The 15,702-nt window shown below is 28.1% G+C and overlaps 1 protein-coding gene across 1 annotated transcript; it reads left to right on the forward strand.

Annotated features, from left to right (window-relative positions):
• Window positions 1-16: 16 nt before the first annotated feature.
• LOC107439246 (GDP-mannose 4,6 dehydratase) lies at window positions 17-15,688 on the forward strand (the record flags this gene model as incomplete). The annotated part of the gene is given in 10 exon segments (XM_016051769.3): window positions 17-249; window positions 1,056-1,188; window positions 2,773-2,882; window positions 3,909-4,101; window positions 4,934-5,038; window positions 6,215-6,342; window positions 8,867-8,985; window positions 9,071-9,167; window positions 11,584-11,652; window positions 13,562-15,688. Coding segments are annotated over 10 exon segments (1,092 nt in total). The 3' UTR covers window positions 13,625-15,688.
• Window positions 15,689-15,702: the final 14 nt, after the last annotated feature.

Here is a 15,702-nt window from a genome sequence, read left to right on the forward strand (position 1 = left end):
TAAAAAAAAAAAGAAAAAAAAAAAAGAAAGAAAGCTAGAAGCATGAATTCAGAACAATATATTATTTTTCGCAACATAAATTTGGCAATGCCGGTGGAGTAACCATAACAAACGTCAGCTCTAGTTTTGTTATCTGAAAGGTGTTATTTATTATTGTCTTTATAAATTTTCACTATGTCTGGGGAATCAATAAAAAATAATGTTTCGAAACCCCGAAAAGTAGCTCTTATAACAGGCATAACAGGGCAGGTATGATCGCCTAAAGTTTTTATCTTGATCATTTTGTTAAATTGGAATTACGGGTTTTAATAGATGGGCTGTTATGAAGATAAAATATTAGGGAAAGAAAACTGAGCTAGTCTTATTTTCTTATGTTTAATTTTGATTCTGAATATGTTTTTTTGTTCGTTTCTTTGGAAAAAAAATTAAAGACAATCTGTTTAACATATATAGGTTTCAGATAAAAAGATTCAATGTGCAATTTTTTTTTTAGTTTGTTTGTATGTATATATGGAAGGTGATATCGTACCAAATCAATCAATGGTTAATTTGAGGTCTTCGTTATTAATGATTAAGTTTTAGATTTTTGCACTATTTATTCCTTAAGGGTGGCCACAGAACAGAGATTGAAAAATCAGGGAGTTGAATTACAATTTCTAAGTCCAGTCCGGGAAAATGAGCAAATTTGAGTTTGAAGTACTTAGTAGTTCATTGTTTTTCATAAAAAAATTAGTCTTGTAACATTTTTTTTAAAAAAAATGTAAAAACCAATAATACATGTCATGTCAAAAATCAGAGAAATGGGATAAAATCAATCTGGAAAAAAGTTGTCAAAAGTGAGAGAAAAATTGGAATTTTTTAGGAGTGTTTGTTACCACCATATTCCAAGTTATATAGCTTTCATACTTTAGAAATTCAAAAGTTTTTACTTTTTTTAAAATTTTTAAACAGCTGTAATTTTAAGTCTATTGAATTGTTTATTACAGAGAACTATTAGAGAATAAAAATCCTTAAAATAAAAGCGTTCACAATTGTTTTGATTTTTTTCTCCTAAGGATGGTTCTTATCTGGCAGAATTTTTAATCGACAAAGGTTATGAAGTACATGGGATTATTAGGAGATCAAGCTCTTTTAATACTGGACGCATTCAGCATTTATATGGAAATCCTTTGACACATAGAGAAGGCTGTGAGTACTTCTTTTCTTTTTGGTATTTTTATATGTTTAATGCTGTTTTACATTTCTTTCAGAAAAGTGAAGCAAACAGTGAAGTTTCTGAAAATTATATAAATTTTAGATGCCAAATATACTATGTAAATTGTTAATCAAATAAGTGCATGTTTAGTCTTATTTAATGATATTTATTTATAGTATTTTTAGTGTAATTTTTAGTAGTTGTGTTATAATTAATGCTCTTCAGTCTTGTCTATTAATCCCTTTTCAATGAATAGAAACATTTGTTAATTAAACCATTTTGCATTGTAACACAATCACACCATTTTGGGCCCCATGGAAATGTCTTCAGGTTTTTCTTTTCAAGTAAACCCAATTCCAGGATTTTTTTAAAAGATTTTCTCATTGGTCACCTTCAGTTTTTGCTAAAAAGTGGCACCCATTTAAAAACTGGTATCAAAAGTAAAATCTTCCATGAAAACAATTTAAAAATTGCTGCATTAGTAAATGTTATAATTTGATTAATAAAAAACTAATTTATATTACTTTAAAACCAAGGATACAAGTTTTTCCTACAGTTGAAAGAACCAAGAAAAAATATCAAAATTCCACTTAGAAAAAAAAGAGGGTTTTTGGAAATCAAATGAAAAAAATGTGGAAAGCTCATTTTCAAAATGAAATAAAGCAATTTTTTAAACTGTTTATAATTGTGATTTAATTTAAATAATTAAATTAATTTCCAAGTTATTTATTATACCATTATTTAATAAGCAAAAATTGAAAGAAAGAAAAACTCCCAATTAAAGCAGCATCAAACTACAAATCAACTCCCCTTGGAAAAAGGCCCAACTCAACCATGGATGGTTTTATTCTAACTGTTCCACATTTCATATCTTTAATATCAATCATAACTTGAAAATATTGCAGTTTTTCTATTTTGATGACTATATAAATCCCTAAAATTCCCTATGTGTAAAATTTTAGTGCATTATGCAACAGTTATCATGAAATTTATATTATTTGGTAACATCTACTGGATTTTTTCTTATATGACAGTTATGTATTAGATGTATAAACTTGATTAAAACTTGTAAGGAAGCTAATTATCAATAACTTTTAAATTATAATTCATTATTTGTATGTCAAATAATTTGCTTTTACTAAACATGTTTAAATTTTATTCTTGTAGTTTGAAATTTATTTAAATACAATTACTTTTAAAACTTATTAAATATGTAGTTAATGTTTATACACAATGAAATTTAATTAATGTAGTTAATGTTTATACACAATGAAATTTTATTACAATTCTCAAGGGTGTCGAGGGTTGATAAAATTATTGTGATTTTAGTCATTGATTAGTTCATAGTATTTAAATAATAAATTTAACCATTTTAGTTAATAACATTTAATATTTTAACCATAATATTTTTTTAATAGTATTATGTATTACTAATATATTTTATTTGAGCTGTGAAAAAAAAAACTTTTTATTTTACTATTTTTTTAAAAATCATGATTTTTGTCAACCGTGTTAACTAAATGAATTTTTAAAGCCCTTTATTCAAAATAAATAAGCATCATATATTTATCTTCCAGCCATGCATTTGCACTATGGTGATCTAACTGACAGTTCCTGTTTAGTTAAACTAATTAGTCAAGTCATGCCTACAGAAATCTATAATTTAGGTGCCCAGAGTCACGTTAAGGTAAGAATTCTTATTCTTCATTTATGACTAGCTCCACAATCGGCCAAATTTTTTAATTAAATTGATTTTAAGCTTTTTCATGTGTCTGATTTTTCATTAAATGAAATTATAAATATTAGATCTGGAGTAGTATATCTAAATTAATATTTTAGAAATTTAATCAACTGTGATATTCTTTAGACTTTGGGTGTAATTTTCAAGTTAAGAATAAGGTAATCAATCAACTTAACTTTTTCACTCCGGAAGGCTGTTTTCCAACACAAAAAACTAAAAGCAGTTTTGACAGAATAAAAAATAATTCACTTCATTTTTTAAAAAAGTGCTTTATTGTGTATAAAAATATAAAATGAATCATTGTTAGGTTTTCATCTAGGAGAAAAAATTTGACTAAAGGGGTAATTTGTAAATTGTTGATCGTAATATTTGTATGGAAACGCTAAAAATTGCAATGAAATTTTCATGATAGAAAATAATACCAGAAATTGCTTTGTTAAATGTCTATTTATTCCTAATATTTCTACATTATTTTCTTGTTTTACTTTAGTATGATTTTATTCTTTTTCATCATAATTTTCATATGTAAGCCTTAACAATTCGTTGGACTGTAAATGTACACTTTTAGAAAACGATACAAAAAAAATTTAAGTGTGTAAATAATAGATCTGTTTTTTTCCTTTCTTTTTTCTTGTGCAAAATAGTTTCACATGTTTTTGAATTAATTTTTGTTCATTTCTACATTATTTTCTTGTTTTACTTTATTCTCTTGTTTTATTTTATTATGATTTTATTCTCTTTCATCATAATTTTTATATAAGCCTTAACAAATAGCTGCTGTAAATGTACACACGCAGAAAACAAAACGAAAAAACTTTAAGTGTGTAAATAATAGATGTGGTTTTTTTATTTTCTTTTTCTTATAATTTTTTTATTTTATGATTTGACTTGATAGGTAGTTTTAGACTTTTTTTTTCATACCTGTTTACTGCAACTGCACTGTATATCTAACCAAAGGAAATTTTTTTTCAGATATCTTTTGACTTGAGTGAGTATACAGCGAATGTGGATGCATTAGGAACTCTCCGAATGCTGGATGCAATTCGTACTTGTAAACTGGAAAAAGATGTCAAGTTCTACCAGGCATCCACCAGTGAGATGTACGGCAAAGTTCAAGAAGTACCTCAAACAGAGACAACACCTTTCTACCCTAGATCACCCTATGGTATGAAGCATTTATTGTTTTTCGCCATTTTTGTCCAGACCAAAAAAGGTGTAGTTTTGAATAGTCCTCAGCATCAGTGAAAGTTTGATATCATGATATGTCGTCAAAACATAAGGATATTTTGCTATATACAATAGAGAGCTGTAGTGACTCAGGAGATCCTCCGCACCAGGCTCCCACTGACCACAATGCTGACACAAAATATACTCAGTGGTAGACGTTATGCTGATAAATGTATGATCATAGAAACTCACTTAATATCACAACATAAACTTAAAATAGCAAATTTACTTTGAGATCTGATCGATTAATAAATAAAGGCTGGACCGCGTTACTTACCGACTCACCCCTGGGATAACTACGTCACTTACTTAAAATATTTCAATGCAACACTTATTTTATACCGACAATACTAGAGGCTAGAGCAATGGTGGCTCCGGGGATAGAGTGTTCGAATCTCAGCGATAGCTGGTTGATAGGAATTCCGTATACAGTTTGCACGACCACAGTGCTGACGTGAAACAACCTATAGTGATAGGTGGATTGTAGGTTAGAGTCTCTTTGCCTCCAGGCTAACCATGGGAGGTTTTTGTTGTTTTCCTCTCCATGCAATGCAAATGCGGGTTTGTTCCATCAAAAAGAAAAAGTTATTGAATATATTTATTTCATGCAATATCACAAAAAATTCTCAGCACTTTTATAATATATTTAAAGTTTGTCCCCTTTGAGCGCTAATCCCTGCTTTTTTGCAACATTAATGGTGGTAGATTTCTGTATTTATCTGCATATTGCTTTTATCAGTGTTAATTTTTGTCTTCAATTTTATTTTCAGGTGTAGCTAAGTTGTATGCTTACTGGATTGTTGTAAATTACAGGGAAGCATATAATATGTTTGCTGTTAACGGCATACTATTCAATCATGAGAGCCCAAGAAGAGGTATAAGTCACATTCACTTTTAGTTCAAAGTTGATCTTTTTCAATTTTTATCTGTATATATATTTTTTAAAACTGATTTTTTATGAAAGGCTGCCAGCTTTGAGTTTTTGTTTTTAAATGGGTGTGGGCAAATTCTCTGATTTTTCTAAGTAGATTGCATGTTGAGAAGACACGTTTAAAAAAATTTTTTTTTGATGCATGCTTGCAATTAAGAAAAACTGTTATTTAACTATCACAAATTGGTGACTAAAGATGAAGCCCAGTGAAAGTTACCTTTTTTTTTGAAGTTCAACCATTGTATTTCTAAATTTTTTTTATTTTAGGCTTTGCCTGTTAATTTTGGTTTACTAGAAACAGACTCCAGATTTTTGTAATGAAAATAAATCTTAAAATTATATTGAGCTACTTTTTTATGAATACTATGAGTTTTATAAATAATGCATGGAAAAACATAATTTTTTTTTGTATTCAACTATTTCTTTTTATGTTGTTATTTCATTTAATGAATATCTAGAATAAGAAATGTGTATTTTCTGAAAATTCATTTAATTTTGATATGTTTTATTTCATTTAAAAAATAAAAATTTGTAATAAAGTAAATTTTCGAAAATATGACATTTACATAAAGTTTTTCATATAATTTTGCGTTAATTTATGTATTATGTTATTCTGTGATAAAAAAAGTAGACAATGAAAATTTGGTATAACATGCAAAATAAATAAATTAAAGCTTAACTTATAGCTATTTTTGATCTTATTATCAGATTGTCACATATTAAGATACATTATTAATGATGCATGCTTCTTAACTTAAATATAGACATTAATTTATACATAGGATATTTAAGTTTTTCTTTGAAACGATTCAAATCATTCAATTACTAAATTTAAAATGAGAATTTTAAGAAATTTATTGTAGGAAAAGGCTTATTTTAGGGTTATACAATTAAAAATTGAATTTTAATTGTATCAACCTAACTTTTACCAACCATTAGATTTCTGACTGCTCTAATGTTGACACAATTAATCTACATGCATTAGTTTATTGTTATAAGCATGCATTATGGTTAATGATACATAATAAATGACATATATATTTTAAAATATATATATATCTATGTATGTGAAATATACCTGTGAACATAGTGATAATGATGTTCCATTTCATGTTTTCAGGGGAAACGTTTGTGACAAGAAAAATAACTCGGAGTGTGGCTAAGATATTCTTACAGCAGCAAGATTATTTTGAGTTGGGTAATTTGGACTCACTCAGGGATTGGGGTCATGCTAGAGACTACATTGAAGTGAGTCTTTCTTAAACTATTTTTTTGGTTCATCTCTTTTACTTTAAAAGAATATTCTTCTTCTTCTATTGGCATGACAGCTCTTTGTGGACCAGAACCTTCCCTAGAACCTTCCTCCATTCTGCTTGTTTCTTTGCGATTGTTCTCCAGTTATTAGTTCTTAAGATTTACGATAAGATTAAGTAGATTAAGATAAGAGCCATTTGATCTTAGGCCTACCTCTATCTTTAGTTCCTATTGGTTTGCAATTGTAGATCTTAAATGTCAAGGAAGAAGAGTCCATTCGACAAATGTGACCTGCAAGCTTTAAGCCACTTATTTTGATGTATTTGTTGATATCAGCTTCCTTGAATAGCCTATATTTAGCTCAAAATTATGTTGTAAAAAATATTAGTTTAAGATTATATCTTCAGTTGTTGGGATTATCTTCTGATGAGTACGTTAACCCACAAAACTCAGGTAGAAATAAATCAGCTAAACTCTATAAGCTGATTTAAGTAAACTTTTGTGAAAGGAATATTTCTCTCCTCTTACACTTTGGATTTTTTCTTTCCATAAATCTATACATTCAAATCTCCATATCACACTCTAAAGAGGATATTATAATTTAATACAGTGCCGACAGCCTATTAAAATCATACCTGTCTTGCAAGTATTTGATTTTTTTACTTTAATTTCCCTAAGAAGTGTAATCTACACCTGTAACCTTTATTTATTTTTTATCAAAGAGCGACAGTACAAAATTTGTTATTTATACGCTTTCAAAACATGAAGAAATAAAAAATTCTAATTAACTGGGGACGAAAAACTAAGGGTTTTCTTTTCTTTTAAACATATGCCCTACCAAAATTTTATTTTACAAATCTGTGATAATCATTTCATAAAGTGATGTTTTTTTTGCATATTTTGACATTCTAATGAATTTTTTTTTTTTACAGATTTGATTTTAAAAATCAGCTGATTTTATAATCCAGTGATTTTATTAGTGGTAGTCACTGTATGAAATATTTTTAAGAATTAAAAGTCAAAATAGACATTTTAAAAGATGTATTACCTATATTACTTCAATCAATGCCCATATCCATATGATTCTTTGTTTGATGGAACATTTTGCCATCTGTCTCTTCTCATACATTTATGGATGCTATAACCTTTTTTTAAAAAATATTTCTGATCTTATCAAATAAGTACATACTGTAATATTATTGTCTTCAGTAACTGTCTAACCTTATTGAGATGAGTTTTAAGTTTTGTTTGGGACTGATCCTGTGATTGCTAGATAGTACTTCCTCGTAATTATCACTTTCTTTTGGATTCATTATTTTAGCAAGTTCTTTCAAATCTTTTGGAGATTTATTTATCCACACTTATCTTATATGCTTACTTTTTAAGGCATGGGTAATTCAAGTAACTTCATTTCAACTGTAGCAATTCTTTTTAACATGGCTTCAAGAAATTCTACATAAAATTCTACATTAATCAAGAAATTCTACATAAAATTCTACATTAATCAAGAAATTCTTCTTAATAATAATTAATTAATTAGTAATAATTAATATAAAAATTCAATTAAGTCAGAGGTTTTCAATTTTTCAGACTATGGAACCCTAAATTATGGACATTCTTTCAACGGAACCCAGACTTTATAGCTGAAGTATATAAAGACAAGTGTGCATGTATTGACCTACAAAAAATTGTTTTATTTTGAAAATATTAAAAAAGAAATACAGCGTTTTTTCATTCATGATAAAATCATTAATAATCTTAAATTATTTTTTACATCTGACAGATGAATTCACAGTCCTGGGAGCTAAATCTAATCTTATTTTGAATTTTTTTTTTGTGTAAACAAAAGCTGAAAATGAATGAAATAAGTCAAAACATGGTTTTTGTTAAAATAAAAAGAACTGCAATAAACTTTGAAAATGGCTAGTAGGGAAACACATTTTTTCATTAACAGTCTAGTTATTTCATTTTGGTTTCAAAAGCGCAATGGGAAGTACTAATGCAATATTTTATAAGTGTGTATCTTTTTCATAGTTTATTCAGTACATTGTTATTTGAAAAATTATATTTTTTCCTAAAAAATGCGCTATTTCTTTTTACTAGCATTTTTCTTTAAATAATATCGTAACGGCAACCAAAATATTCGGTAAATGATGTATTATTGAGGGGATCTAAACATAATTACAGGCTTAAAAATATTAAAAAAGAAACTGTTTAAAGAAAGTTATAACTCATGGAACTTTTTTAACCCTTCTACGGAAACTTTAGGTTCCATGGAACAGCATTTGGGAACCGCTGCTCTAAGTTTCATGGAACACCATTTTGGGAACTGTTGCTTTGAGCATTATACTTTAAGCCTTCTTTTAGCAATCAAAAATATTTCATGATATTAAGGGTCACTGAGAAACGCATTTGTCTAAAAGGGATTTTTCGAATGCATAGGGAATTCATATTCTTTTGATATCGAACAATTTGTGTTATTGTGGATTTTGGGACCTGACTGTATTTAATATTTCAGGGTATGTGGATGATGTTACAACAAGACCAACCTGAAGACTTTGTAATAGCCACTGGTGAAGCGCATAGTGTGAAGGAATTTGTGGAGGTAGCCTTTAAGCATGTAGGAAAAGAAATTGTGTGAGTCTATTTTATCCACATCTTAATAATGTGATTAGTATCTCAAACAAAATAAAGTAATTTCTTTTTCTTTTTTTCTTTAAAGATGGGAAGGTGAAGGCCTTGAAGAAGTGGGAAAAGAAAAAGAAAGTGGCGTCGTGCGTGTTCGAGTGAATGCTAGATACTTTAGACCTACTGAAGTGGTAAGAAAATAATGATAGGATCCCTTCGAAGAGTCTGCATTGAATTCTTAATAAAAAATTTTTCTCAGTTAATTTATTCTCATATTTGTGCCTAATGTTTTTGTAAATGGGCTATGCATCTTCTTATATACATTTTAATGCAATATTCTGATAGCAAAATAAAGTAAAAGCTTGATTTTACAAGAAGTTTGCTATTATAGCAAATTTTCCCATGAAAAAAATTTTTTTTAGGAAAATATTTTACTGCTGTTTATATGAGCAATATTATGTGAAGAAAGTTTAAATGGAAGGCATTTTTATTTATGGCATCAATACTGAAAAGCAAAAAGTATCATTTCCTTCTTATAATTTTTATATGGCATTGCGTGGGCGTCTACCAGCTAAGTTATCTTCTTAACAAAAGAAAAGGTCTTTTGCTATTTTTAGAAAGCTTACCACACACTTCAAAAGAATGTGTCCTTTGTTAACAAACTACTCCCTTATTTGCCTTCTTTACAACTTACTACGAGGGTTGTTTAAGTAAGGGATGTTTTGTTGTACACAAAGGCCGTAGCCCGACATTCTTTGGGACCAACTGTGTAGGTACAGCTGTGTAGGTAAACTATGTGGTCACTTCTGTGTCATTGAAATGTTTAAATTTAACAAATTGCCCTCCACCCACTGGATATAGTCAGTAATGTGTTTTTAGTCGTCAAAAAAACCTGTCTGCTGCATATACTGCACTGGCAGATTTGTGCAGTAGCAAAATTCCCTGCTACTCTATGACAATGACTCTATGAAATACTACTCTATGACAATGACTCTATGAAATACTACTCTATGACAATGACTTTCTCTGGAGCTCAGATCCCATCTTTATTGGCCTCTTTTGATAGGGAAGTTTTGGACCTCCCCTCCCTACAGAACAGACCTTGCGCTAAGTGATTTAATCTTTTCCAATATTTCAAACAACATTTTGGCAGCAATCCCCACAACGATAACAAATACGTGAGATCTTTTTTTTTAATGGAGTAGGCAGCAAATTTGTATGAAGAGGGTATTCTAAATCTAGTTGTAAGGCATTATAAGTATTTAAAAAATACGTAACAACTAATGCTGAAAAAAAGAGAAATGTATGTACAATCTGAAAATAAATTTGCTTCTTAAAAATTTTCTTTCGTTTGGTTTTATTTTCAAATGGCTCTTACTTAAAAAGCAACTTTCGTATTAAAGCTAACATTTGCTGTTATTAATGACGGAAAAGATATTGCACTTTATCTAATTTTTTCTCTGTCAAAAGCTTGTTACCATTTTGGAAATCTAATGTTCTAACATGCCTCTAATGGGCATTTCTTTTTTTTAATAAAATACAAAGCTCTGTAATTCAGTCTATAGTCTGTTAGCAAAAGTAGTAGACTCTAGATGTGTATTTTAAATTAAAACAGTTGCTCAAAATAAACGAAATAAGAGGTATACATTACTGTTTCATTCCTTAGTTTATTTATTGCTATTTTAGCATTAAATAGTGTATTTGCCTATGAGAACAAGCTCTCTATGGCAACAATTTCTTGTATTGTTATGATTTTTGGTTACAAGGGACTTTTACTGTCTGAAATTAATTTAAATTTATAAATTTTAAATGTGAAAGTCATCAAACACAGCTTTTGAAAAATATATTTTCAAGATTTCAGATTTTTAATTTATCCTTATCTTTTTATGTCTAAAAAGTATGATTTAAAACGTAACATTAAGTCACAAAATAAACAAAAAAGGATATAATGCATTCTATCATTTTAATGAAATAATAGAAAACAAAAATGAAAAAGACAAAATAAATTATGATATAATTAAATTAATTCATAAGTTTATAATAAATTTAATGATAACCTTCGAGTTTTTTAATGTAATTTTTCTATATTTTCAGAAATTTTCACAAAAATAAAACAATGCTTAATTTTGCTGAAATTTAGAGTAATGAGATTTGGTTATTTCTTAGGTTTTGATGCTCAATGCCTTGAATTAATTTTATACAAATATTTTTTCTGAATTTTCTTTTATATCAAAATATCTTTCTCACTTTTACATTTTTGTGTACAGTTTCTTGCAATTATCTATTCTTTTTGAATCTAAATATGCGTGACTCTTTTTTTTTTCTAGCTATTTTTTACATTGTCATGAATTTTTTTTCTGGTATTCTCTCATATATTAGTGTGTGTATCAATTTTTGTGTATTAATTATATGATTTGTAAAATTTTCAGCTGAATATCATTCTCAAAATTATTCTCGTGATTTTATAACAATAATGACTTTAATGTTATAAAATCACGAGAATAATTTTTTGCGATAGAACTAAATTTCGATTAAATATTTTTAAAAAAAATATATAAAACTTTTTTAAAGAAATTTAACATTGATATATATATTTTTTCCCGTTAGGATTACTTGTTAGGAGATGCCTCAAAAGCAAAGCAGAAAATTGGATGGAAGCCTAGGATAAGTTTTGAGGTAATTTAATTTCTTTTATTCAAGTAAAAATACCAATTGTCGCTGTAAGCAGATTTAGTAGGGGAGAGTTTGTTAGAGATATTAGTCGGGGAGAGTTTATTAGAGATATTAGTTAGGGAGAGATTATTAGAGATATTAGTTAGGGAGAGTTTATAAGAGATATTAGTAAGGGAGAGTTTGTTAGATATATTAGTAGGGGAGAGGACTGGTTTGGTGGATAAAAATGGAACTCCTCTTTTTTTGACACATGAAACTAATAACTTTATGTTCTATAGAGATGAATGAAATATAGTATAGGTTATTTGCTAGTCAATGCCAATATTTTCAAAAATGTAAATAGAAAAATTAGGATTTTCTCTCCACCAAATTATAAATTTTTTTTTTTGCTTCTCAATTGTTTTAAAATTTATTTTGGATGAGTTCAATATCTGATTAAGCCTCTTTTTAGCTATTGTTTAGTATTCAAGATCGCGACACTCAAATACTCTATCTGGGGAGAAGACTGGTTGCTTTTCTTGACCCTCCCCCTTTCCCCTCCTCTTCTCAGTTGTATAGGAATGGTCCACAATATTTTCCCCTTTCTTATTATTTAATTGTCAAAAATATTTTTTTTAAATTTCCACAACACTTTGTTTCAGAACTATGTTTAATGTAGTTTTCAAGTTCCATATAGTTTCCTAACTTAAAAGTTTTTAATCTATTTGAAAATCAAGACAGAATCTAGAGTACTTTCTTCCCCTATGAGTCTCCACATGCTAATGGAGAAAGCTAGTAAAATGTTGCCATAAGTAGAGATTTATGCTCTACGCCACCTGCAGCCCATTTCGATTGCCAATTTTACATCACGTTTAATTTATGTGAAGTCCTTTTTTCTGTTAGATGGTGACGTTGGATAAAAATGTAAAATTATACGTAAATTATATGGATTACTCTTTATTTTGTCTTCACAGTGAATTGATTTCAAAGTAAGGTAAAATGTTAGTTTGAATAATACTTTTTATTCATTTTTACTAAGATTTTAAATATGAAAATAAAGTAAGATTGTTGCTGGAATAGTTGTACGTAGTGGAAAATGCTGAGCAAGCATTATGAAAAACTCATTAAGAACTTTTATTAAGCAGGAAAAAAAAAATATAAGTTAAACATCACATAACTTTTTAAAAAGAAAACATAATCCACATAAATGTATTCTACTCTCTACAACATAGCACAGATATAGTCGCTCCATACATTCATATATATAAATCTAATCTGGATCTGTCTTATATATGCAAGCATATATTTAATATCCAATCAAAAACATAAGTATAATGAGCGTGAAAGAAAACATAGTAAATTCACTTACAATTAATCTGTAAATTAATCTTCACTTAATTTTTGAATGTTCGAAATAAACCTGAAAAATAAAGGAATACCAAGTTTTGAAACGAAAGAAAAGACACCTTTTATCCCCTTCTGAATCAATTTAATCTTTCTCCCTCATCCAGTGGTTTGTCGAACTTTCTGACTAGCAATACTTACTTTTTCCTTGAAATTGGTAGTCTGGCAATTATTGCTAGATACCTTGTAGAGACTCTTCCAGAAATAGAATAATGAGCATGGACACTGTGATAAAATGATTATTTCTGATTGTTTTTTTAAAAATTTTTTGTAATGTTTATTTTACTTGTCTGGATGCTCTAAATATTCCGGTGTGACTACACTGAGAAACCACAATTATATAAAGTACCTTTTCTTGCTACTGGAAATCCCAGAATCAATAAATGAATGGAAATACGAAATAAGTGTTCAATAGGTCGACAGTGCATCAATAATTTAAATATAAACCACTGATATGAATCACATTTTACTTGCTCTGTTTTTTTTAAATAAAATCAGTTATATTTTTTATCTTGTATTTTATTTTCAGCAACTGGTTCATGAAATGTTGGATTCAGATATAGAGTTGATGAAAAAGAATCCAGCTGCATGATCAAAAGTATTCTCTTTTTTTCCTAAAAGGTTGTGTTTAGTGGTGCTTTTCAACATTCCGGTGCCTTGAAATACATATGTAAAAAGACATGAGGTTGTCCTCCAAATATATATAAAACTTCATATAGTGCCATGCACCTATGCATAAATGGGTCTATATTTGTCATTGTTAAATTTTGAAGGAAAAAAAAAGTTTGAATTGAAAAGTCATTATTAATTTTTAACATTTTCATTATAAAGAGACTAAAATATGAATCACAGCAAGGCATTCCCTAATCTCAACCCTAAATATGTATTTTTTGAAAACTTGTCGAAAGTGAACTCAAAGTATTATCTGCGTCTCGGGTTGTAAATTATTATTTAATCGAGAGAAATGGTGATACTGCTGGGACTTATTGAATCGCTAGTGAAGAGGACAGGAAGAAAAACCAAAACTACTTTGATTTCCAGGTGATACTTTAATAATAAATCTAGTGTTTTTAACAATCACCTTTTAATATTTGTTTCTACAGATGAAGATACAAACAGGTTTTGATGTTTTCAATCCTTCCTTCCTCATGAGTGATTTTTAGATTTTGATATAATTTTTATTTATTTGTCATTTAAATTATAATTTTAAGCTCTGAATGCATATATTTTTGACTTGATTTTTGACAATGCTTCTAAAAATATCTATTTAGGGTGGTCATTACAGAGCACCCTGTGTTAGTTGTTTGATCCAATAGATCTAAGTCTAAAAAATTTTTTGAGCTCAGTGTTTTCTTTTAATTACCTATATTTGAGTTTTTAAAAAAATATAATATCTATTATTTTTATGCAAGATTATAAATATGCATATTGGTGGAAAAATGTATCACATTTTGTATGCGCATTACCTGGTATTGCTCCATTTAGGAGATATGCAGACACAATTGAATTTCATTTGTCACGACTAATTCTGATAATGGAGCTTTTTTTCTACTTATTTTTTGTATAAATTTCACAAAGTTGTGTGTAAAACTATTCATGTTTTTATTTTTTATTTTTATGTATTGCAATTCAACATCTGCAATTTTGTGAATCTTTAGAGTAGAAGTTTTTTTATTTTTGTTCTGGCAAATTTTTTTATTTGTTTCCATATTAACTAATGAAATTTCTACATTAACTGACGGAATATCAATATTTCATGAAATTAGTAAACTATTTCTACTGTAGTGTCTCAACTAACAGAAAATACAATGCGTAGTATGCGAGTTCAATAAATTCATTTCAAAACTTGAACAAACCTTTTTAAATGAATTATATAGTCTCAATGGAAAAGAAATAGTCTCAAATTTGGAAAAATCTGAGAAAAACAATTGTAATAAATCGTGCTTCGCTCGACCCGAGTCTCGAATTACGGCTCAAGACATTTTTAATAATATCTGCTCTGACCTCTGTTTTGTTAAAATGTGATGTTACCCTATAAGACTTTTATGATTCTGAAATATCACGTCGAAACGTTTCTGCATGGAATCGATTGTATAATTTGTTATGTATTATAATTTTATTACTGAACTTAAATTATTATTAATGTTTGCTAATTTATTGCTTTCATGTTTTCTTTTCTCGCTTTATTGGTTGTTTCTATTAATGGTTTACCTCTTTTAGAGCTTCAAATTTTATTTATTTAGAGTGATTCTGCAAATAAGGTTAAGTTTGTTGGAATTATTTTTGAAAATTTTATTTTATGTGGCCAGTTGAAAGGAAAGTTGTTCTATTTGAAACTGTAAAAAGAAAATATACTGAAAGGAGGGCATCCATTGAACAAATATCGTAAATTAAATCGTAAAATTTCAAGAACAAATATCGTAAAATTTTTTAAGAACAAATTACTTCTTTTTGATGCATCTCTATCTTTTTAAAACACTTTTAAGCAATGTGAGACAGAAAAAGAAAAAGAATTAAATAGTAGTTAATAATAAAAGATGATGACTAGAGCTTTGAGTGAATCATTTATCTTCATTTTTCATGATATGCATTATTATACTAATGAGCTATTTGTTAGACCTTTGTTTGTTAATTAAATGTGGTTTATTCCATTGTATTTGATAATATTTA

The sequence above is a fragment of the Parasteatoda tepidariorum genome, chromosome 6, assembly GCF_043381705.1.
Source record: "Parasteatoda tepidariorum isolate YZ-2023 chromosome 6, CAS_Ptep_4.0, whole genome shotgun sequence".
Taxonomy (NCBI): Eukaryota; Metazoa; Arthropoda; class Arachnida; order Araneae; family Theridiidae; genus Parasteatoda; species Parasteatoda tepidariorum.